Source organism: Myotis myotis, unplaced genomic scaffold, assembly GCF_014108235.1.
Source record: "Myotis myotis isolate mMyoMyo1 unplaced genomic scaffold, mMyoMyo1.p scaffold_m19_p_18, whole genome shotgun sequence".
Lineage (NCBI taxonomy): Eukaryota > Metazoa > Chordata > Mammalia > Chiroptera > Vespertilionidae > Myotis > Myotis myotis.
Window position 1 is genome coordinate 1,104,830 of NW_023416322.1, and position 24,624 is coordinate 1,129,453.

The 24,624-nt window shown below is 52.3% G+C and overlaps 1 protein-coding gene across 2 annotated transcripts; it reads left to right on the forward strand.

Annotated features, from left to right (window-relative positions):
• The first annotated feature begins 211 nt into the window (after nt 1-211).
• LOC118673676 (natural killer cell receptor 2B4-like) lies at nt 212-15,026 on the forward strand. 2 transcript variants are annotated; one of them, XM_036344821.1, is made up of 6 exons: nt 214-666; nt 9,523-9,876; nt 9,945-10,226; nt 11,896-12,000; nt 12,320-12,387; nt 14,439-15,026. In XM_036344821.1, exons 1-6 carry the CDS (start codon nt 609-611, stop codon nt 14,475-14,477), a joined length of 906 nt encoding a protein of 301 aa, XP_036200714.1. In that variant the 5' UTR covers nt 214-608; the 3' UTR covers nt 14,478-15,026. The 2 variants fall into 2 exon arrangements, with proteins under 2 accessions (XP_036200715.1, XP_036200714.1); XM_036344822.1 differs by lacking the exons at nt 11,896-12,000; nt 12,320-12,387; nt 14,439-15,026 and adding an exon at nt 11,156-11,562 and having other exon boundaries at nt 212-666.
• Nucleotides 15,027-24,624: the final 9,598 nt, after the last annotated feature.

Consider the following 24,624-nt stretch of genomic DNA (forward strand, 5'->3'; position numbering starts at 1 on the left):
AGGCAATTTCCAGAAACAGGCAGACTAGCCCATCAGCAAGGATTTACATAATAAATGGGGAAGTTGCTTCAGCTACCATTGTCTGGACTAACAGTGGATGCACAGCCCTGACATTTGCCAGGGCTTCAAGGGTCTCCAGCCTTTCGGGTTCCTTGTCCACACCTCTCTGCTAGTGAAGACAATAGGCGGCTTCCCACACCCCTCCACCCCCACAGTGTTGGGAGGGACGTCTAGGATGAAGGCGTGTGGCCCCATGTAGGTCTCCATGGCAGTGAGATGAGAGCTGGACAAGTTCTTGGCTCTGCCTGTGCACAAAGCTGCTGGGCTGGGGAGAGCGAAGGGCAAGATTGTTCACTGGTGTGAGTCACTGTGAACCCCACCCACTTGAGGCAAACTTGGCCAGTTTAATTGGTGGGAACTGTCACCCAGGCGAGGGACTGTGGCTTTTTCAGCAGCCTCGTTAGCTCTCAGTCAACGAGGAAGCCTCTGGGTGAGGAAACTGTGGCCAGACCAGCAGCGGGCCGTGCTCTCGGCCCCCCGACTGGAGGCTGTGGGGCCTGTGCACAGGGCGCCTGCAGACGGAGCCGCCCGGCCACCTGCCTGTGGAGATGCTGGGGCCAGCTCTCGCCTTCCTAGTCCTGTTCCTGCAGGGACGGCACAGCCCAGGTGAGGCCCCATCTGCATGTAGGGGAAGGGGGGGACGGGGGTGCGGGGGGTGGGGGGATGGGGGGCGAGGGGGACGGGGGGGGGGGCGGGGGTGGTGGTGCTGCATGGACTAGCGGCCAGGCCCATGGGCGTCAGATCCTGCCCCCTCTGGGTGGTGTGGCTCGCCAGGATCATTTGGAACTGGGCTGAGCACCTGACGGGGGACAGGCTGGTGGAGGGTGGTGGGCACAGCCTCAGGCTTAGTTGACTTCTGTGTGGTGGGAGGGTGTCCTTCCTGGCTGCGAGGAGGGCCAAGGAAATAGCCTCTAATTGGGTGCTATTAGCAGCAGAAAGGAGAGGGGCCCTGGGCGTGGGTTTCCACCAGGAAGCGAGTGGTTCTGGGGGTCAGAGACCACAGATTGTCCCTGAGGCAGGAAAGCTGGTGCCCAGGTGTCCTCTGCCTGGTGGCCTGGCCCCGCTGGCAGCACCCAGGCCACAGGCGCCCGAAGGGGGAGAACGTGCTGCCACTGAGAAGCTGCACAGAGAAGCAGCTGGAAGCCTGAGGGGACCAGGCCGCTGCATTCAGTGGTCTCAGCTGCAGGCAGCCCCCTTTGGAGACTTGGAGGCATTCCAGGTTGACTAATCCTCCAGGGCATTGTGGGCGGGTGCGGGAGGGGCACACTGGGCATGAAGGGAGGAAACTGAGGCCCAGGAGTGTGTGTCCGGGGCCTGTGAGAAGGCTGAGGTCGGGCTGAGGGGTCAGGAGCCTGGCTTTGGGGATAGAAGGTCGAGGCCAAGATGAGATGATGAGACTGCGATGGGGCGAGCTCTCCTTCAGCTGCCGGCCCTGCAGACAGCCCCGGCGGGTGGCGCTGGGTGCGGGGTGGGGGCGATGGGCTCGGTCTGAGGAAACCGCTCGCAGTGTCCTGCAGGGCTGGCCTGGGTAGGCTGACGGAAACCACTCTTGTTTTTAATCTTTAAATGTTTAGTTTGAAAAAATTTCGGAGTTCCAGAGCAATTGTAAGAAAATGCTTGTATATATTTCTTCACCTGGACTCACCAGTTACATTTACTCTCCTTCGCTTGGGTCCCTCTTCTCTCCACATGATGCAGGTGCATAGAAATGTTTGCTGGTAATGGTTTTTGTTGAACCATTTGAGAGTGATGCCCCTTCACTCCTAAATGTTTTGGTCCACATCTTTTAAGAACAGGAATATTTCCTATCATATGACTTCATCACAACGATCACATTTAGAAAACCTGATACTGATCCCATCGAATACACAGTCCACTCGCAAATGCTGCTCGTTATGCCAGCAGCGCCGAGGCCATGGCAGTTCCCTGCCGCCACCGGGCGGACTGGGCGCTCCATCCACCGGCTCGTCCTCTGCAGCGCGCCCCGCGCTCCCGCTCCTCGCAGGCCATGGAGGGACAATCAGATGCTTGAGGCTCCTCATCTGCTTGGTCGGCTGTTTCCTCGTGTGGTTCGGGTCAACGCCTTTGGCAAGAATGCCGTCAACGCGATGCTGGCTTTCTGTTTTTGTGTTTAATCCTCACCCGAGGATGTTTTCCACTGACTTCTTTAGGGGGGAAGGCGGGGGGGGGGGGCGATTTGAGAGAGAGACACTGATGTGAGAGGGGCACGTTGATTGGTGCCTCCCACACACGCCCCAGGGCTAGTGACTGAAACTGCAACCCAGGAATGTGCCCTGGACCCAGAACCGAACTGGCGACCCTTTGGTGCTCGGGACAACGCTGTAACCACTGAGCCACCGGGCAGGGCCTGGGTGGGTTGGTTTGTTTCATTTCATCCCCTCAGGAGACACGATGACAGTGAAACGTTTTCTTAACAACTTGGGTTCCTGGGGAATTTAATGACACGTGCGGGAAACTCGCTCTCCAGCGCTGCCGTCTTCCGCAGGCTGCACCCCGTGGTCTGCGGGCTCTGCCCGCCTCTGCTGCTCATGGCCTTGCAGCCAGGCCGGCCTGCAGGCTCCTCCCCGCCACCCCTCAGGGTTCCGCTCGAACCCCGCCTCCCAGTGAGGTCTTCCTTCCCCAGAAACGCCCTCCCTGCCGCGCGAGGCCCTCCCGCTCTGGGCTCACTGTCTGCAGCGCAGCCTCCATTGCTCACCTCCCCCGATCACCTACTTATTTTGTCTCCCAGGCTGCTCTGTGCTCCGGGGCGCAGGTCTGAGGCCAGGCCTCTGTCTGTCCTGCGCAGACTCTCGGAACCAGAGTGAACGAGCCAAGTGCGAGTTGCGCTTCTGTGGCCGTGAGGACGGGGACTTGCCTCCTGCTTCCTCGTCTCTCGTGTGTCGAGTGGGGACAGCAGTGGTGCCCGCTCCCTGGGGCGGCGAGGCCCGGAGCAGGGGGCCCAGACCCAAGTGCTGGGAAGCCAGGCCCCCAGCCCGGCGCGCCCGTGGAGGCCGGGCGGCCGGGCACTGAGGCCCCTAACAGAGTCCAGAGAGACTGCGCAGCAGCCCTTCCTCCACCACTTAACTGAATGGAAAGTAAGAAAGTCTTGCGATGATGATAAACCTGCACCGTGTGGCTCTTGGCTGAGGTCTCTCATAATCGTAACCAGGAATGTAGGACCAGGAATGTAGGGAGACCTCAACACTTTTCCCTTAAGGAAGCATGTATTTCCCTTAGGAGACATTTAGTTGTATTATTGCATCATATTGTGAAATATTTTAATTGTTTTCTCGGCAACATCTCCCTCTCCATTCCCACTCCTTCCCTGGACGTGTTTTGAACAGCTGTCTGAGACCCTGGGTTCCACGGTCTTCCTCTCACATGGCTACAGGGTGGTTAGTGCGAAACACGCAGGGGCTAAGGCACGCCGACTGAAGAGGTGAATTCTTTTCAAGCAGCTCAGAGGCAGAGCGGGATGAGTGTGGGTCAGGTGAGTGGGGGGAGGGGGGCCTTCAGATCCCTGCCCACAGGAGGGGCCTGTCCTCAAGTTCACTTTGGACCCTAAACTCCGGTTTTGGCTGTGATTCCGAGGAAACCCCACAGGACATACTGGAGGCTGCGAACAAATGGGGGGGGGGGCGGGGGGGCGGGCAGCACCTGCGGGTCAGCTGAAGGGCTGCGGCCACAACCACTTCCCAGGAGGAATCGCCTGGCTGCAGGGTGCCCGGCAAGCTCTTCTCTTCCTCACAGTGAGTGGGGCCTGCGGGGCTCAGGAGAGCGCCTGGCGCAGGGGCGCTGGACCCGCTGGAAGGAGCCAGACCTGCAGAAATCACCGTAGGGCCGGCTGAGCAGTTTCAGCACCACACCTTGCCCACCGCAGTGTGACCGGCACAGAGGACACCGTTCGGGGAACAGAGCCCCGGGCGGACGCGTTTCCTCCCGCGTTTCTTCCCCCCTTTCCAGACCCAATCCCCCCCCCCCCGCCCCCCCACACACCCCGGCATCCTTGGCCAGTTCCCCGTGAATGGGGACAGCAGGTACTCTTGTGTTTGGCCTCTTTTGCTCCACATCTGATGAGATGGTCCTGTGTGTAGCTGATCATTTCATGGCCGATTGAGATTTCATTGTCTGACTATATGATAGTTCATTCACCCATTCTGCCATTGCGGACGCTGCGTCGCGCCCGGGTTTTCTGTGTAATGCTTCTGTGAGCCTTTTGTGCGTGCTACGTGAGTCATTTCTGGGAGTTAACTGAGGTAGATTTGGGAATTTTAGCAGTTAGGTAATTAATTAAACAGCTCCATTAAGCCCTTGTTATGTTCCAAGACATGCAAGATTTTGTGAGGGAAAAAGATGAAACAGATGTGGATTCTATCCTTAAGAATCTTCCCGATTGTTAGAGGAAGAGTCATGTAAAACAAGGAGAGACAGAAAATGCTGAGGGTTGCTCAGAGGCAAGCTGTGCTTAGAGAAGAAAGGCCTGAGAAAATGGAGCTTCCTGTTGGTGCAGACCCCGGGGAAGGGCCTTGCAGGATGAAGAGGAGTTCGGGAGGAGGGAGCAGGACAGTGCTAGCCCCGAGCAGCCTGGACAGAGTGGGGCGCACGCGGTGACTGGCACCCGCAAGGCGCCGCCCTCCTTTTCTTGGAGAGACGGTGTGAGTGACAGGATGCAGGTGAGGCTGGAGGTCTGGGCTGCCCTGGGAGAGAGGCCTGCGCGCGGCGGGTGCGGGTGCGCGCGGGGCCTGGGGGGTGGGGCGCGGGACCCGCCGTGGGGCTTTGCGGGACGGTCCTGCGCCGGCATCTGAGTCTCAGGCTCCGCAGACCCGCAGCCGCCTCCGGGCCGCCCGCTCCAGCCCTGAGCTGGGGAACCTCAGCGTCCTCTGTCGCTGGTGGAAGTTCCCCTCTCCGAGGCCCCTGCGCCCCCCGCCCTCGTCCAGAGCGACTCCCGGCTGCGGGGTCCGAGGCCTTGGGGGGGGGGCCCTTCCCCCGCCTCCCCCCTCCCCCGCCTCCCCCGCTCCCGCCTCCCCCCCTCCCGCCTGCCTCCCTCCCGCCTGCCTCCCTCCCGCGCCGGCGGCGGAGGCCGCAGAACAAAACGCAACAACAAAAAGCAGCTCCAAGTTTGAGGCCTCGGGACCCTCGCGCCGGACCCACTTTCCTAAGCGGTGGCTCCACAGGCCCGGTGCCCCCGGCGCGTCCCCAGCCTCCGCCCTCCTCCAGGCGGGCTCCGCCCACCGCCGCCGGGTCCCCACGTCGCGGCCAGCGAGGCCTCGGGGCCGCCCCCCGCCCTCCCGTCCCCCGCCCTCGCTCCTGCCCTCCCGGCGCCGCCGCCACCTGCCCCGCCGGTTCCTCCACCCGCTTCCCACTCCCTCCGTTTCCCCGCGATCAGAAGCCGCCGGGGCGCCCCTGCCTCCGCCCGCCTCGCTGCTCCCGGGCCGACGGGCGGGAGCGTCCCGGGTCGTTTCTGCGGCGCGTTTTGCCAAAGGCCCGGGCCTGGCTGTGCGGCTCAGTGGTGAGCACCCGCCCAGGACCCGGAGGCACAGTCAGGGCACGTGCTGGGCTCATCCCCAGCCGGGAGCGTGCCCGAGGCGGCCCGTCGGGCTTCTCGGCAGGGACGGTTCTGTCTCCCTCGCCCTCCCTCTCTAAAATCGGCTTAAAAAGGGCCAGTTTCGGAAGCATCTGCAAAGGAGGATTGCCAAGGGAATGGCCGTCTGCATCTGCCGCAGTAGTTCATGCTGGAATTCTCAAACTTACCCTTTCGTCCCCCGAACCTGAGAAACATCATTACTTTAAACTTACAGCCGATTCCTCCCTTACCCAGAGGCCCCTGGGCCTGTCTCTGTGGCTGTTCTCTTTCGATGTTGGGATGTGTTTCCTCTTGTTGGGCCCGTTTCTTTTGTTTGTTTGTTTTGTTTCATTTTGGGCAGCATATATGAAAACATCTAGAAGTAATTTAATGCTCTGGTTTATGGCATTTTCCTCCAGGAATAACTTCTAGCTGCCTCGAGTAGCCAGCCGGGTTGGAAATAGGAGAGATTCTGGAACACTGTGATCCAAGTCAGGGTGCACGCGATTCCAGCCTGGGTCTGAGCCTGTGAGAGCTGGCCGGTTTCTTGTTCCCTCTTTAAAAATGTTTTTACTTACTCATTTAGAGGGAGAGAGAGAGGCAGGGAAAGAGAGAGAAACCAGTTTGCTGCTGCACTTAGTGACGCATTCACTGGTTGACTGGGGATCGAACCCACAACCTTGGGGTGAGGGGGTGCCGCTGTCTGGGGGGGTTCTTGTTCACTCTTTATTTTTTTATTTTTATTTATTTATTTGTTTTTTTAAATCTTTAAATTCTTTATTAGTTAAGGAATTACAAATGTGTCCTCATTCCCTCTTGTTCACTCTTGATTCTCAGTGTGTACGCATTCCTGGCACCAACCCCGAGCCTGTGGGTGAGGCACCTGCACCTCCTTTCTGACGGCGGCTCCTGAGCTCCGTGCTCTCTTGGTTCCTTGAGTTGCTTGTAAACTCTGCTGAGCTGCTCAGCCTTTCCGCTGCTTTTATGGAATCAGAAGATGCCTCCAGGGAGCAACGGAAAACCGCTAACCCTCTGAATTTCCTTCTTTCCCATTCTGGCCCTTAATATTTCACCATTTTTGTTTTTGTTTTGTTTTGCTCTGGCTGGTGTGGCTAAATGGATAGAACATCGGCCTGCGGACTGAAGGGTCCTGGGTTCAATTCCAGCCAAGGGCACATGCCCAGTTTCAGGCTTGGTCCCCAGGGAGGGGGCAGGGGGGAGCGGGGGAGGACACGTGCAGGAAGCAGCCAATCAATGTTTCTCTCTCATCATTGATGTTTCTAGCTCTCTCTCCCTCGCCCTTCCTCTCTGAAATCAATAAAATAAATATATTTTTTTAAACAAAGAAAGCTATGCCAAAGTGTGTCTTACCATCTAAAACCCAAAAACGCTTTCTTATAAAAAATTTTTTTTCACCATTTTATTAGCTCCCTGATGCCTCCGTAATCACAGAACCCAGACCTCAAATCCCCCGGCGCCAGCAATCCCGAGGATCTCCTTTCCCCAGTCAGGGGCTGTGCCTGTCCCAAGAGACTCGGCTGTCTGCCATGCGGTCTCCCTCTGACCCTCTGGGCTCAGAGGTCTGGCCCAAAAACGCTTTCTTATAAAAAATTATTTTCACCATTTTATTAGCTCCCTGATGCCTTTAACAACATGCTCTTACATTTCGCCCATTTTTTCTTAGTTATTCTTAGTGGGAGCATTGGTTAGCATGTGTCTACCTGGTCTTCCATGATCAGAATTAAAATTCCTCAGGTGATTACTTCCTCAGGCACTAAGCGGATGCTGTGGAATTAAAAGTAGGATCTGGTCCCAGATCCCGGATTCTGGGGTCAGGAACGTGCTTACACAGGAGGAGGTCCGGGCTCCTCCGGGCTCTGGCTCCAGTGGGGGCAGTGCGGACGGAGCGCCCGAGGCCCTTTCTGTAGGCTTACTCATGACTTTCCATTCCCTGGGCCTTGGCGTGCTGGCCTGCTCTCAGGTGTAAGAGTCTGAGGACCACGGAGACGGACATGTGGCCCAGCCAAGCCCTTTAATTATTTGGTCAGTGTCTGGCGAGAATGCTGGGGTGAAGGTGTGGCCGAGTGAGTGCTTATAACACATATGGACATCCAAACCCCTCCCCCCATCGCTCTGTCTCAATAGCCTCATTTTAACAGGTCTGTTTGTATCAATATCCCATCTCCTAATCTCCTCCAAATTCTCTTTGACCCTCCCCAGCCCACCCAGACAGGCTGGTTTTCCTGCTTCATTGGCGATGCCTTGCAGCTCTCCTGCCCCAAATGACCACAGGGTCAGCCCCTTCTCTTCCCTGCCGCTGGCTGCTCTGTGAGGGCAGGGGCACCATCCTGTGCAACAGCTCCCACCCTAAACCAGGCAGGAGGCCTGGGAGGGAGGGGCCGGGCAGGAGGTGCTGGGGGGGAGGGACCGGGCAGCAGGCCTGGGAGGGAGGGACCGGGCAGCAGGCCTGGGAGGGACCGGGCAGGAGGTGCTGGGAGGGACCGGGCAGCAGGCCTGGGAGGGGCCGGGCAGCAGGCCTGGGAGGGGCCGGGCAGGAGGTGCTGGGAGGGACCAGGCAGCGTATTTTTCTTCTTGCCTTTCAATTTTGTTTCTACGGAGCAATACTGTGGAGACCTTCTGGTGACTGAAAACCTGGAACCACGAATAAAGAATGACCTGTTTGTTGCGCCAAGTTCTCCAGGGTGGGTAGGAGCCCAGCTCTATAGGAGGGCAGAGGAGGGCGCTGGGAATTCAGTGTGGAGTGTTCGTCTTACTTGGTCTGACTCTTCAGAACGTGTAGTGGTCACCGCTGGCCACCAATGGTCACCTCAGTGCTGCAGGGGGATGTCACATCAGATAGGATGTTTATTGAGAGCAGGGGTCCTCAAACTACGGCCCGCGGGCCACATGAGGCCCGCCGAAAACATTTATCCGGCCCGCGGGCCACATGCGGCCCGCCGAAAACATTTATCCGGCCCGCCGGGTGTTTCTGCCGCCGCCGCCTGTCCTGCTTAGCAGCCGACTCATCCCGGCCCGCAGTGCGCACGTGTGGAATGTCTGAGGGACAGGGAACTGGCCCCGTTTAAAAAGTCTGAGGGCCTCTGAAGAGTGTTGTAGTTAAGAATTCACCCTCCAGCACTAGCTGGTTTGGCTCAGTGGATGGAGTGTTGGCCTGCAGAACAAGGGCACATGCCTGGGTTGCAGGCTCCATACCCAGTAGGGGGTGGGCAGAAGGCAGACGACCAATGATTCTTGCTCATCATGGATGTTTCTATCTCTCTCTCCCTTCCTCTCTGAAATCAATAAAAATATATTACAATTCACCTTCTAATGAAGTGGTTCTCAACTTCCTAATGCCGCGACCCTTTAATACAGTTCCTCATGTTGAGGTGACCCCCAGTTTCATTGTTACAAATTGAACATAATTAAAGCATAGTGATTAATCACAAAAACAATATGTAATTAAATGTGTGTTTTCTGATGGTCTTAGGCGGCCCCTGTGAAAGGGTCGTTCGAACCCCAAAGGGGTCGCGACCCACAGGTTGAGAACCGCTGTTTAAAATGAAATTGAGTGGGTTGTAAGCTCGTTTTTCTCACTGTATAATTAGGGGTCGTGACTTTTAAGTTCTTTCTAAATCTGTTTCCTCGCTTGTAAGATGGGGATGAGAACCTTGTAGGGCCACTGTGAAGTGCAATTGTTAACACATGCAGAGAGTTTATCACCTGCCTGCGCCATGGTGAGAACTCGAAACGTTCACTCTCATGAGGGGCTGTGGGCGCCTTCCGAGCTCGGGGAGGAGGGGTGCCCATGAGGATATGTGCTCTCAGGTTCAGGCTCTGGGCCCCTCGTAGCGTCCAGCTGCCCCCATGCTGAGGCCTGGCGCCCTTCCTGCCCGCAGCCGCTTCCTCTTGCCCGGAACCCCTGTCTCCGGATGGACCTGTGGTGAGACCTTTGGGCACGTCTTTCTGCTTAGGGCCCGGCCACACCCTGACAGCGGTGAGGTCTTTTGACTGGAAGGTACGGCTGCGCTCAAACCCAAGCCCTTGTGTGCTGTTCACTTGGAAGAATGATTCTAGGCTGCATCATGCGCATCGGAATGCCAGTAACTGCAACAATAGGCTCAATTTTAGCATCAAGGAGTTAAGGCTCCTCCTCAAGGCCGCTCAGCCCAACGACAGCGGCACCTACTCCTTGGAGGTCACCTTTGAGAACGGCACCGTCAGGACCCACCGCTTCCACGTGTCCGTGTTGGGTGAGTGCCCCTCCCGGCGCGCAGGCTGGTGCTTGAAGCGCCTTCCTGATCAGAACCTCTGCTTCCAGACCCTGTGAGGAAGCCCGAGCTGCAGCTGCTGGAGCAGACGGCGGCCCTGGGCAGTGGACAGTGCCGAGTGACCCTGAACTGCTCGGCCTCCGGAGGTGGCGATGTGACCTACACCTGGTACCGAGGGGGCGAGAGGATCCCGACGCCCAGGAGCCCCTTCCGACTGGAGGAGCAGGTCGATGTCAACGGCGGGCACATATACACCTGCAACGTCAGCAACCCCGTCAGCTGGGCGCACCAGAGCCTCCAGCTCGGCCAGGGCTGTGGGAGCGCCCCCCAGAGTGAGTGCAGCGCTTGGGGCGGGACAGGGCGGAGGGTGCTGGGCCATCGCCAGGCTCAGGAGCAGGAGACGGGAGGACACCCCTGGGCTTGGAGCCCTTCTCCAGGGTCCTGGCCTCTAGGCACACAGGTCCTGGGCAGCCAGGCCGGTGTGAGGCTGGGAGGAATTCTGTCCCCATCAGAACCTCCGGGAAGACAGCATCTTCCTTCCATAGGAAATGCCTCGTTGTCTGGTGAGTGACAGCCCAGCCTGGCTGTGAGTTGTTTTCTTCTGAGGCTGTCGGGGACCTGCTTCCTCCTCTCAGGGGGCACCTCCCCAAGCCCTGTGGTCCCAGAGCAGCCCTGGGTCGTGGCAGCATCGGACGGGCACCTGGCGGAGGCACTGCTCATTGCTGTGCTTCTCCGAGGGTTACCCGGAGCCCACTTTGCACCCCTTTTCTCAGATAAAGACCTAATGTGCGTCCGCGTGGGCAGCACCTCCTGTGGCCCTGTCTTCAAAGGCCTCATAGCCTAACAGGGACAACAACATAAGCTCCCACCGCGAAGGGAAACAAGCAACTGAAGGCGGGGCCGGGGCTCTCGTTCCGGCGTCTAGAAGGTTCAGCAATCTGGAGAAGGGCTGTGCGTAGCTTAATCAAGAGTCCAGAGACGAAGCATAATTTTGAAAGGCATTTGGGGGTCAGAGGAGCCCAGCTAAAGAAACTAAGATCTCCTCGTCTCAGGGCCCCATGCTTTTTATTAACACAAATTGTCCTGAGAGGAGGCAGATATACACTTCAAAGGGTCAGGGTTCATATACAGAGTCCATTGTCAGATTGGAAGAATCGCCTATGGCTGTTCAGGTGTTTGGCCAGTAGGAGGCAATAACATGTAGATTAAGATGCCCTGAGCTATCTGGCAGCAAACAATCAATTTAATGCTTCCTTTTCAGGTGGGGAAATGCCCTGGCCACTCCAGGTGATTCAGCCCTGCTGTCATGCAGCGTGTGGCCAGCCAGGCCGGGTCTCTCACAAGCTCTGTGACCTCAGGCAGGTCATCACCTCTCTGAGTCCAGACAGTCTCCCGGGCACAATGGGAAGCTCCTACTAAGCACCTGGCAGAGCTGCTGCTCAGGGAAGTGGGTGATGTCTGCGAGGAGCCTCGCCAGCAGCATCTGGGGCACTTCCCTCCTTTCCCTGCGCTGCTCGCCCGCGGCACTTACCTTGGCTGCGGCTGCGGCTGCGGCTGTGTGTGTGACAGGCCCTGACGCAGAAGTCCACGCAGGAAGGGCAGAGGTCGCAGAAGGCGGGACAGAGGTGGCCTGGCCCAGAGCAGACATGTTTGTTGGGTTAAAACACAGGAATGTTCCTGTGTAACAGTTGCTGAGCTTGGCATCTGTCAGATGCTCTTAACTTGCTGTGTGGATACACTGACTCCTTCCTGTAAGTGAGAAAACAGGCCCAGAGAGTCTAAGGAGCTTGCCAAGGGCACAGAGCGTAGCGTTAGCATCTGGTCCTACGTCCCCTGCTCTTAGTGTCACTGGGCGGCCTCCTAGTTGAGCGGGAGACACCTCTGACCTGAATGCACAGGGTGTGAGAGCAGCCACCCCAGCGAGTGGGGGTGGAGCAGCCACTGCAGCAGGCGGGCAGGGAGGGAGAAGGTGAGTCCACGCCCATGTCTCGTCTCCCTCAGAGCTCGGCCTCCTGCCCCTCTTGATGATCATCTTGGTTCTCAAACTCACGCTGCTGGGCACCCTCACTAGCGTCTGTGTGTGGAGAAGGGGGAGGAAGCCGGCAGGTAAGTGGAGGGTCCTAGGACACGCTGCCTGGCCCGCCTCCCCGCACCAGGCTGCTCCCAGGTCTCGCTCCTGGGCCCCGATGGGCCCCGTCTGATCCCTAACAGCAGCTTCACTGGCTGGGGCTGGTTTGGGGAAACTGTCAGGCGGGTGCTGCCCTGAGCTCCCTGAGTCTCCTTGGACGAGCTCAAGCCATCCTCCCTTCTAGAACCTTCCTCAAGGTCTTGCCACCTGGGATGAGGGTGGGATGCGGGAGCAGGCGACTGGCCCGGTTCCGCCAGGAGGACTCTGTAGCTCTGCTCTTTGCTTCCCTCCCCCCAGAGTCTGGCCCAGAGGCATCGCTGACAGTTTATGAAGATGTCAACCACCCGCCAGGCAGGAGCGGCCAGGTGTTGCCCCGAGGGCTGGGGTTCCCTCCTTCCCTCTGGAAGTGCCCTGGGAGGATGGCCCTGCTGAGCAGGGGCCAGAGAGCCCGCTGTGCCCCAGAGTGGCCTCAAGCCCTGTCTCTGTCCCCCTCAGCGTCCTAGCTCTGGCCCTGGGTGGAGAGAAAACTGGGTGAGACGATGAAATGCGGCCGAAGGGCATTTGGGTGCAGAACTGAACCTGCTGAGCCAGGATGGGGACCCGGGCGGAGGCTGCCTCTGCTCCCTGGTGGCCCTCTGGTGCTCTTTCCTGAGGCCGGGCTAAGGCTCAGGGTGGTGCAACCTTGTCTGTTGCGTCGGACACAAATTCTCCTGCCCCTATAAGCCCACGTTTCCTTTTGGGGGCCCTTGGTCGTTGCCCGGCGGGGAGGATGCTGGCGGGTCAGTCTTGCCCTGGCTCTGCGTCTGTGCTCAGACGCTTGGGAAGAAGAGGCTGCGCCTGGCCGAGGTGCTGGGAGAGAGCAGCCCAGGGCGGTGAGCCGGGCGGCGCTCGGAGGGGCTGAGGACAGGCTGTGGGGTCAGGCCGGGACGCAGTGCTCGCTGAACTATCCGGTGGGGAAGCAGGGACAGGAAGGACCCTCCTCCCACCACTGTTCCTGGGGCTTGGCTTGGGGCAGCGAAGCAGGAAGTCATGTGTGGGGCCTCCTGCAACCACCAGGACAGAGAGCCTCCCTCAGGCGCTGTGGGGCCTTGTAGGGGCGCCGCAGCAGAATACCGGGTGTCTGTGCCTCCCTTCAGAGCTGAACCCTAGTGCAGTCACAGCAAATACAAATGCCCACAGCCACAGAGGCCCTACTCAGTGAAGGTCACTTTAGATTAGGAAAATGGAGGAGAATATTGGGGAAGATGAGGATTTAGGAGTAAAAAGTCTATTGGGGATTCAGGCCCGTTCCTGTGCTTCTGAGCCAGGGCTTTGTACCTCCTGGCCTCGTCCCCACTGTCTCCAAGGTTTGGTAAAGGCCTCAACCTCCACCCCCACGGGGTCCCCTAGGCCTTCCTGGGGACGCTTCCATCTATGAAGGGGTAAGATTCTTAATGGGCTTAGTGCCGTAGCATATCTGGGAAGTTGTGCACTTGCGACAACGTCATCCACAGTCTCAGGTCTGTAGGGATTTTAGGAGATTCTAACCCAAATCCTCACTTAGAGGTGAAGAAACTGAGGCCCAAGCAGAGTGAGGGTCTAACACAAGGTCACATCATGTGTTGGGGCTTGGCTCTTACTGGGGAGATTGAGTTTCAAATTAGGGCCATCTCCAGGCTAGTTCCCCAGCTGTGAACCCCACAATGGACACCTCTCCCTTCCAAGGGTGTTTGTGGGGGTGGGGAGATCAGAGAAGGGAGGCTTAGCAAGTCTGAATGATTTTCTAAAGTTAGCAAGTAATTGAGAGTCATTCCAGAATACAGGTGATCTTCGCTGCTTCTAGGGTGAAGACTGAGCAGAGGTGCCCCTGAGCATGGACCACTTAGGGAATGGAAAGCAGGGTCTCAACATTGACTAAGGGTGGGATGCTGCAGGTGGCCTGCCAGTGACTTCATACAGATGAGCTCATTTAATCCCACAGAATGTGTGAAGTAGGTATAATCCTACTTCCCATTTGTACCCATAGAAAGTAAGGCGCGAGAGCACCCCACTCTTTCCCCCTTAGCCTCCTCCTGCACCCAAGCTTCTACCTGTGGCCCAATAATAATGTTGCCATTGGTCCCAAGGGAGGGGAGGCTGGGTGCCTGCTGTGCTTCCTGGCATTTTGACAGCAGCTCCACATTAAAGCCACCTGGACAGTCCAGAGTTGCAGAGGACGCTGTGTGGCCCCAGGCAATCTAGGGGGAGTCAGGAGGAAGCATGGTTAACAACACTAGACTTGGAGCCAAAAGAATTGGATTCAAGCCCCTCCTGTACTCCAGTCAGTCATTCTGAGCTTCATTTTCTTAATCTGTAAAATGGGGTTAACAATTCATACCCCACAGAGTTGTTATGGGGATCTCCTAGTGGGAGTGTCTGAACTTCGTTTCTTCTGCAGGTTGGAAAGATACAACCCAGAGCTCAACACGCTGCCTGACTCAACACCAGGAGCTGGAGAGCTTTTCTATATAATCCCAGGGGCCACTGCTGGCCTCCCCTGTGTTAGGACCCGGCGTCTGTTTTGGGAATCAGTGCAACGGATGACACCATATGAGTCTACATAATAGTTCCTAGTCTGGGAGTTTGTTGATGGACTATATTTAGTTTTGAAAATGATTTTTAACAGCCATTAAAATGAAGCATCCATCTTCTATAAAAACTGCTGTTTGAAATTTTAACCCTGCTATTTCTGGCTTCTGTAGATGCTTGCTGGCTTAAATAATAAGGAAAATAAGACTACTCCCATTTCAGAGAGGCCATTAGACCTTCCCCAGACGAAGTTATCATTGCTGGCCTCAGGCCAAGCCTTTGTTTGAGGTCTCAAAGCATCAGCACATAGGGCCCTTTAAGAACTTGTAAAGGGAACCGGAAAAAACCCATATTGGGGAGACCAAGAGGGTAAGATAGTATAAATACAGGAAACTTCCTGTGTGATTTCACCCAGAATTTGAGAGACCTTTTCCTCTGGGCCCGCGCGTAATAAATGTAACTCCATCTCTCTAAGCGTTGCTTGGTTCTTCTCCGGTTTTTCTGTAACATTATTGGTTCCCTGACATTCTGGGAAAAGCAACCCATACGTGACCTTTTGGCCTCTGGTGTGGACGGGGTTTCAGGACTGGGGTAGCCGGACAGGCCTCCGGGAGGCGCCGCCCTGCTGATTTAGCAGAATTGAACTGGGGGACTCTGGGCGCCCCTGGACCTCAGCCCAGGACCCAGCCGGCATCTGGAGAGAGTGGATGGACACCTCTGGACCTGTCAACAGAATTGGTAAGATAGGGGCCCCAGTTAGTCAGGCCCACTCCAACTGAGTGGAAGGGGGAGCTTGATCACCTCCCTGAATGTCAAGGACTTCCTCAGGCAAATTAATCAGGAATTAGGTGGATTGTTTAAACGCTGGCTAAATATCTGGTAGAAGTAAAAACTTGTGCGGTCTGGTATATAAATGTGGGACTCCGGAGGTGAGTGGATTCAGATTCGATGAAGGAATTATGAGTTCACTTTGCTGTTTGTTGGTGTGGGACCAGCCAACTGCTACCAAGAAGGGGGACTAGATGCAGTCTTAACTCCTCCGGTAGGTTCTCACCAAAACGTTGGTCGAGAATTCTGTTCTGGCGCATGGGTGCCAGGAGTGCCCCCACGCCCGTCTGGGGAGTTGGGCATTGCTTCGTTTACCTGCTCAGCTACAGTTGGGCTAGTCTCCTGAGAGAGTGTGAGTACGGGTGTTTGTCTGTCTGGGCTGCTCATCAACTGGTCTGTGTGAAGCGAAAGCTACTTTGATTTATTCTGCATTTCTGTTGATTCGTCTGGCTAAACATTTGGGCTGGACCCTGTGATGGTCTGCCAAAGTCTCTAGCAGCTGCGAGATTTATTTTTCTGAGTCTTTTTCTCTCTATCAGAGAGGGAATTAGCCCACTTAGCTAATAAAAATTTCTGTCTATGTTTGTATAAGTAAGGGTTTCAGTTTGCTCTGATTTGTAAATTTGCTGTATTAAATTGAAATTTTGAAGTTCTGGGGTAGATTTAAAGGCTAAAACAAAGCTGGCTAGGTTCTAAGATTGCTTGGTTCTGAGATTGCTTGTAAAGAAAAGCAAGAGAGAAGTCTTTTCAAGTTAACTATTTGCTTAGCAAATTAACACATTGTATGCGGGAAAAGTATTTATACGTTTTACGTTGACTGGTAGTAGAGTGCGGGACACGTATTAATACGTTTTTTATAGCCTAGCGGTAGAATGCGGGCAACGTATAAATACGTTTATTTTTATACTTTTTTATTGCTCTAAAGGGATGCTAACATGCAGATATACGAATTCCAAAGGACAAAATTTGGGTCTCTAACACATACAATGGTGAATTATGTATGTACTTCCAGGTATAACGGTAACCTATTCAACTGCGTAGAGTCATCCCTTCACACAATTCTCTGCCTCGCCACGCATTCAGTGGGATTCTAAGAAAAATAATTCAGTATACATTTTATAGTAAATCACAAAAAGTTTCATTGAAAAAAAAAAAGTAAAACTAAAGTTATCGTAATTTTACTGAACGTTGCCATTTGCGCAAAAAATTAGCAAAAATGGCCCACGCCACCTGTTAGCTTGTGATAAAAACTACCTGCAAACAATGTGTTAACAAGTAGTAAATTTCAAAGAACAAAGAACTTGTTATTTATGGTTTTCTTATCTCTTTTGGTGGATGGAGACTTCCAGGGGCAGGGCTTACAGCTCTGCAGGGCGGAGAAATTTGCAGGCCCTGTCTCTGCCTGTGGCATCATAGTCCAACATGAGTCACCTGAGGTGGAACTAAGGCTGAAGTTATTATTAACTGTCTATGGACCCCGTTAACCCTGGTTGTGTGTCTTGTGCGGTCTGTTGTCTTCGTGGTTGTGTGTTTTGTTTGACTTGTCGTTTTCAGTTATTTACTAGGATCCTCATAGAGGATATAACCTGGTCTTTCCCTTCCTCCCTCATCCTGATTCTGACAGCATCTGTAACTGGATTAAAGATCTTTTCTTTCAGGAGGCCCTTCAGAGCTTTCAGTCTGCAAGAAATCTCCCTACACACCCTTATCCTCATCCGCTAATTTTCCAGGCCGACTAAGAGTCATTTTTCTCCACAGGTACGACCCCAGCCTCCGGGAGGTAGGACTGCTACAGCGGCAGTCTGTGGTTTTCTCTGAAACTCCCCTCTGTAGGAATTGTCTTCCTCTGACTCACAATAGGAAAGGGAGACAAAAAACTGGACTGGGGGACAGGGGGGTTGGTCGAGAGATCAAGAGTAGTAAAGGATGAGGATTTAAGATCCTCTAGGGCTTAAAGAGGAAAAATCTATAAGGGAAAGCAACTGTTACAGAGAGAAAGTATCTTTAAATGTAAAAGCCTAAATATACAGGATCTCAGGCCATTTGCCTTATTTCAGGACAGAGTAAATGGTTAATGCAGAGAGATGGTATGGGGGTGTCAGCAGTTAATTATGAAGCAGGGAGAGATAGGTTTTTGTTGATTTTACTGGCTGCGGACCACTCTGCAGGCGTAGGGGTCTTGTCCGTAGCCTACCACCAGGTGCCTTATCAGAACTTTGCTAGATTCAAGGTTGCAAGTTTTCTGCGAGCACAATTAATCTTTTTCTGCCCCGGTTTATTCTTTTTAACCCTTCCAATACTAAATTAGACTGATACAAAATACTTGAAATTACATAAGGAAAAATATAGCCGTTTGTACTAGACAAGTTTCAATTTACCTGTTCTTAGTTTTATCACAGAAGGTCTAGGTATATTTTCTTGAAAGTAAAAGTACATTTAAAATGTGTTCATAAATATTAATCTAAAATTCTGACTGTTCACTTTTGGTAATCATTAAAGAATTGAGGTTTCTAAGAATAAAGAATTCTAATACATTAAAAAAACAACAACAATTAAACTCCCAGGAGCCAAGTGAAGGAGAAACAGAGCTGAAGTCCGCAGCTGCCCTGGTGATTTAGAACTGGTTGCTAGGCAGACTCAGTTCCTGAAAGCCAGGTCGAAGAGGGGGGCATTGGATGCCCAAGCTGCCTGCAATGGCCCTGGAAGAAGCCGCCGCATCGAGAAAAGTGGGGGACAGCAGAAATTTACCTGACACTAGAGCTGCCCCACTGCCGCCCAATGAGTAATGAGTGTTTTACAACAAGCAATACAAGACTTGGGCTTTTAGCTTGCTGGCTACAGTAGTTAAAACAGAAGCCAGTGACTGCTACTAGCCTTCCTGCAGCCCCAGGAATAGAGCAGTGAGCCCAGGATCTATGAAAGCTGCAGCCAGAGCTAGTAAAAGGTCCCTGTTTGCAAATGTGCTGAAAGGGTTCAGTACCTATTGCTGCTGGAAGAGGAGAGGCTGATACCCCTTCCAGTGCACTCCCTTGGGAGAGGCCTGGTAGCTGCTCTGCCACAAAGGGGACTGATGGGAAGACAAGGATAGCAGGGCCCTGTAACTAATAGCAGGGTTAACAAAAGGGCAAAGAAAAGAGCACTCTCCCTGGACCCGGGAGCCATCAGGACTTTGAAATTCTCCAAGAGAGGAGGAGTCTGACTCAGAGACTGGCTGAGACCCCGTTGGGTTAGGAGGACCGGAGGCTGCATATTGAACTTACAGACTGCAGTTTGCTAGGCAGAGGTCCAAGCCCAGTTGTATAGGGGTTAAGCTGCCTGCGTATAGCAAAACAACTTTCTCCTGTGCCAGAATATATTTTAGGGAAATTGGACAGACTGTGTTTGTGGCTAGAAAGAAGAACTGGCCACAGTGCACAGCCCTGAAAGTGGCCTGCAGAAAACTGTATAATAGACTTAGATGGTGACTGCGTCTTCATGGACATGGCTCCAGAGAGACAAGGACAATTTTGCCTTGTGTGGGAAGGTCAAGAATAGACTTTAGTCACCTCCCTAAGATGTTTGTGTAGCCCTACCATGTGTCATGTATGGTAGCAGAAAATTTGGCTGCCAGAAGTAGCCACAGTGCCCATATTGTACCTCATTATGTTGATATGTTGCATTAACCTTAATTCTCTTACAGATTTGAATGCAGTTGTCAAAAGGGCAGGTGCCCAATTGGGCAAAGAAGAATACCCATCAGGTTTTGGTCTCTATTGAGAGACAGTTGGCAGCCTGTATACTGTCTTGCAGGCCTGTATGACCATGCCCATGTCAGGGGTGGCACAAACCTCAACTGTAGGAAACTGGGGAAGGCCTGTTTGGAACAGAGGGAAGTAGTGAGGTGGTGAGTACTAGCCCTCTGTTACAAGAATTACAGACCCTGTGAGGTCCTGTGACATATGAGACCCTATAAAGAAATAAAGCTCCCTTAGTCCGTTCCAAGAGAACAAGTCAAGTAAGGGGAGCCCTATTACAGGAACAGATGTAGCTATCTATTTGACTATAGACATATTGTAAATTTCTTTTTGCCATTTGAAGATATATTACTCTGAAGAGTCCATGAAAAGGACTGACAAGGAAAATCAGAAAATCTTAAAACAGGTCAGTATATTTTTCTCCTTATATAATTCCTCTGAAATTTGGCAATGCTTAATAAATCATGGCAATACATTTCTTTGCATATATTCAATAAGATTGGTTCCTAATAGTGGTTTTATTAACCAAAAACTTTGGAGTATCATGTTTTAAAGAGACCTGCCTGGACTCTGAAGACTTGAAGCCAATAAGAGTGCCATGGGAAAAGCCTGGTATCCTGCTTGGGAGCCCTGAAGATGGCTGGCGCTGGAGCGTCAGGCCCATGCCCTACCATCACTGGCAGTTGGTCAAGTAGAAGGGGAGCAATAAGGGCACCTCTGCATCCCTGCGGAACCCCCACACACTCTGGGCCATGACGAGTAGGAGGGCTGCTGAGAAGGGCCTTAAAACCTAGAGTGTGGGCCCAGATGGAGTCGCTACAGGTGAGGGATTCACCTAACTCAGCAGATACTGCAGGCAGGCCTGATGGCAGCTGGATGGCTTGGCTTCCTGGCCCTACGGGGCACACTAAGATTCAATCATGAAATTCCGGCAAAGGTAGTCTGTCGTAAGTGTTTCCCTCCACGTCCTGTGTGGTTCAGGGTTCGGGTCTGGAAGAGGAGCCGCACAACAAATGAAAAAGAAAAGACACAAGATAATTTGGGAATATTGGGGGACCAGGCGGCAAGTCCAACTCAAGAGAAAGGACTTCCACTGTGCTCAGGCCTCACCAAGCTTTTTATAGTGAGGGGTAAACAAGGTAGTGGTTACCAAAGTTACACTTTTCTTGTGAGTTTCACTTGTTTACACCATGGCTATACTTCCTGCACTTCCTCAGCCCATTAGATTCCCAGATAAGATCTAGGGAGTGTTATAAGGTCAAGCCTATTATGCTAAGAGGACTGCGCCCTCTAAGCTAGGACTTGTTTGTGACTTTGCCAGCAGGTCAGTCCGAGGCTTAACCCTATATCAGTTTCCCACAGTAGTCAGTTACCATTCTTGTTGTGTTTATGCAAATGATCAGGCCAAATTGAATACAATAGAAAAATTGATCTTGATTTGGCTTTTTTGATAAACATAGAGGTAATTTTGAGGAGAAAAATTCTATTTCAATAGAGGTTATTAAAACTGAAATATTTTCTTTCCCTTCCACCAGACCATTTGTTACAGTTTGTCTCCACCAGGTCACAAGCCCCCCTTCTTCTGTGCCCAGGCCTCATCGTCCCTCTGACAGACAGCAAGGATCTCTTGGCTCTGAGAGAAAACTCCATCCCTCCTCAGCATGAAGCAGCTACAGAAGAAATTCAACGTCCATTTTCCCTGAAAGAATTCAGAGCCAGGATCCTTGAGGTAATATATTAGGCAGTTAGACAGACATGAGCAGAGCAAGGACAATAGGCCAACTAGCGCTACCAGATGTAACTAAGTATTTCCACCTCTAGGTATGTAAGACAAGGGCATAGCCAAAGAGGTACTCACCCAAAGTCTCAGTCCCTAGAAAAGGTTGGTAGACTATTTGTCCAAAAGACTGGACCCCTTTGCATTTGGGTGACCTACTTGCCTCCGGGCGGCAGCAGCCACAGCTATGCTTAACAATTTATACTGATAGCAGGTACGTATTTGCAATGGCTCACGTATATAGTGCTATTTACAAGGTCAGGGGACTCCACAGAAGCAAGAGGGAACCGAGCCACAGACAAAGAGGCCAGGGAGGCTGCCCTAAAACCAGTGGGGCCTCTACAGATTCTAGTGATTTTTCCATACGCTGACCTACTCACCTCACCAGCTTACGTGGAAACCCAATCTAGAAAAGCTGAAACCTATAACCAATTTTTACTTGAGTTCCTACAGGTTTTACAGTCCACCCAGAAAGCAGTCCAGGAGCATGTCCAAGATGCTCTGCATGAACCCACTTCTGATCTGGTCCGTCCCTTCCAACCTGGTGACTCTGTTTGGGTGAAGAAATTTGCCACCCAAGGACTGACTCCTGCCTGGATAGGACCACCCCCACAGCAGTCAAGGTCAACGGGATCCCGACATGGCTTCATCACACCCTCTTAAGACAACCAGGCAAACTAGAGAGTCCAGGACTCTTCTAACTCTCTAGAGATTGTTCCTGGCCCTCATTCTGGGCCCTTATCTTATAAACAGGCCCACTGACTTTATTTGGCAGAGAATTAATTATAGTCCTCAGGGGTCAATATAACTCCCTCCCCAACAATGACCCAAAAGAGTTAATGATTTGACTCATGTACATAAAACCAGTGGGGAATGAAGCATCCATCTTATATAAAAACTGCTGTTTGAAATTTTAACCCTGATATTTCTGGCTTCTGTAAATGCTAGCTGGCTTAAATAATAAGGAAAATAAGACTACTCCCATTTCAGAGGGGCCATTAAACCTTCCCTAGATGAAGTTATTAGTGCTGGCATCAGGCCAAGCCTTTGGTCGAGGACTCAAAGCGCTAGCACATAAGGCCCTTTAAGAACTTGCAAAGGGAACCGGAAAAATCCCATATTGGGGAGACCAAGAGGGTAAGATAGTATAAATACAGGAAACTTCCTGTGTGATTTCACCCAGAATTTGGGAGTTTCAAGCTCCCGACTGCTCTGAACTCCAGTTCTGGGTGAGTCGTCTCTGGGGACCCAGACTTATACCGGGAGAAACTGGACTGTCTGGCATCCTGCGGAACTTGAGTTCGGCTTTCTCTCAGAGTTGCTTGTAGGGATTACTGCAGGACACTGAGACCCGGGACCTCTTAGGGCAGAACTGAGGAGCAGCCATAGCTGTTTGCCCTGCCCTGTTGATTCCCTGAGACCCCGCCCCACCCAAGCTGTGTGCAGAGGCTTTTGCATATGAAAGGCCTGGCCCTTTGCAATCTGAAAATTACTAACAAACTGCAGCTGGGTCAGAAAGACCCAGAATTTCCAAAAGAAGGCCCAAGGCCCCACAGCAGCTTGCATTGCTTCACAGCTGGGCCTCATCTGGGCACCTCCAAACCCCAAACAAAGAAGAGGAATCTGCAGATCTCTCCATAGCTCCTGTTGGGTAGCCTCAGGCAGAGGCTAAATTAACACCTCCTTAGAGATCCAAGAGCCCGTGTACATAGTGGTCAGAGTGGGACCATCCAGATTACAACTCCTCAGATCCATAAGGGACACACTCAGGGGGAAGACTCAGTGAGCACCAAAGCCCCACTGAAGCAAGTCTTGCCCCAGAAGAGTGTCTCCAGCACAGAAGTTCTCCCACTGTAGACACAGCTGATTCTCACAGCCAATTGGCCTGGAGGTTAATTCCTCCCAGTGATACCTACAACAATAAAGGCTTAACTACAACAAGACTGTAAAAATCCCACAAAGGGGTGCACCAAGAGTGTCCACCTCAGGTAATTGGGGAGGTTGAGCCACTGGGCCCTATAGGACACCTAGCACAGAAAGCCACTCTATCGACACGGCGAAGCATAAAAAATTGCAGAGACAAAGAAACAGGATACAAATGACAGAAATGGAGGAAAGCAAACTACTGGATATAGAGTTCAAAACCACACTTTTAAGGTTTTTCAAGAATTTTCTAGAAACCGCCGATAAACTTAATGAGACCCTCAAGAAATCTAATGAGACCCTCGAGGTTGTGATAAAGGACCAACTAGAAATTAAGCATACACTGACTGAAATAAAGAATATTATACAGAATCCCAACAGCAGACTAGAGGATCACAAGAATCAAGTCAAAGATTTGAAATATGAAGAAGCAAAAAACACCCAACTGGAAAAGCAAAATGAAAAAAGAATCCAAAAATACGAAGATAGTGTAAGGAGCCTCTGGGACAGCTTCAAGCATACCAACATCTGAATTATAGGGGTACCAGAAGAAGAGAGAGCGCAAGATATTGAATAACTATTTGAAGAAATAATGACAGAAAACTTCCCCTACCTGGTGAAAGAAATAGACTTACAAGTCCAGGAAGTGCAGAGAACCCCAAACAAAAGGAATCCAAAGAGGACCACATCAAGACACATCATAATTAAAATGCCAAGAGCAAAAGACAAAGAGAGAATCTTAAAGGCAGCAAGAGAAAGACAGTCAGTTACCTACAAGGGAGTACCCATATGACTGTCAGCTGATTTCTCAACAGAAACTTTGCAGGCCAGAAGGGAGTGGCAAGAAATATTCAAAGTGATGAATACCAAGAACCTACAACCAAGATTACTTTATCCAGCAAAGCTATCATTCAGAATTGAAGGTCAGATAAAGAGCTTCACAGATAAGAAAAAGCTAAAGGAGTTCATCACCACCAAAGCAGTATTATATGAAATGCTGAAAGGTATCCTTTAAGAAGAGGAAGAAGAAGAAAAAGGTAAAGATACAAATTATGAACAACAAATACACATCTATCAACAAGTGAACCTAAAAATCAAGTGAATAAATAATCTGATGAACAGAATAAACTGGTGAATATAATAGAATCAGGGACATAGAAAGGGAGTGGACTGACAATTCTCAGGAGTGAAAGGGGTGGGGGAAGAGACTGGACAAAAATTGTATGCCTATGGATAAGGACAGTGCGGGGTGGGGGAGTAAGGGCAGAGGGTGGGGTGGGAACCGGATGGAGGGGAGCTATGGGGGGAAATAAGAGGAACAACTGTAATAATCTGAACAATAAAGATTTATTTTAAAAAAAGTGTTGGACTTTGTCAAATGATTTTTCTGCATCAATTGATATGATCATGTGATTTTTGTCTCTCAATTTATTTATGTGGTGTATCACGATTATTGATTTGTGCATATTGTACCAGTCTTGCATCCCCAGAATAAATCCCACTTGGTCATGGTGTATGATCTTTCTAATGTAATGCTGGATCTGATTGGCAGACATCTCCCATTCTTAGGAAACTATGATTAGTCTCAAAGGCCGTGTGATTAGAGGAAGCTGAGTCCGGGATGGTTCTCTCTACTTCAAAGCTGAGTTCCTACTGGTAGATGCATGGAGGGTGGGCTGTGGAGGAAGATTGGTCCTGGAAAGGGCCTTTCAGCGTCTGGATGAGACACTGCTAGCAGGAAGGCGAGGAGAAGCAGATGGATGAAGGACGATGCTGAAGGATGGGTGGGTGAC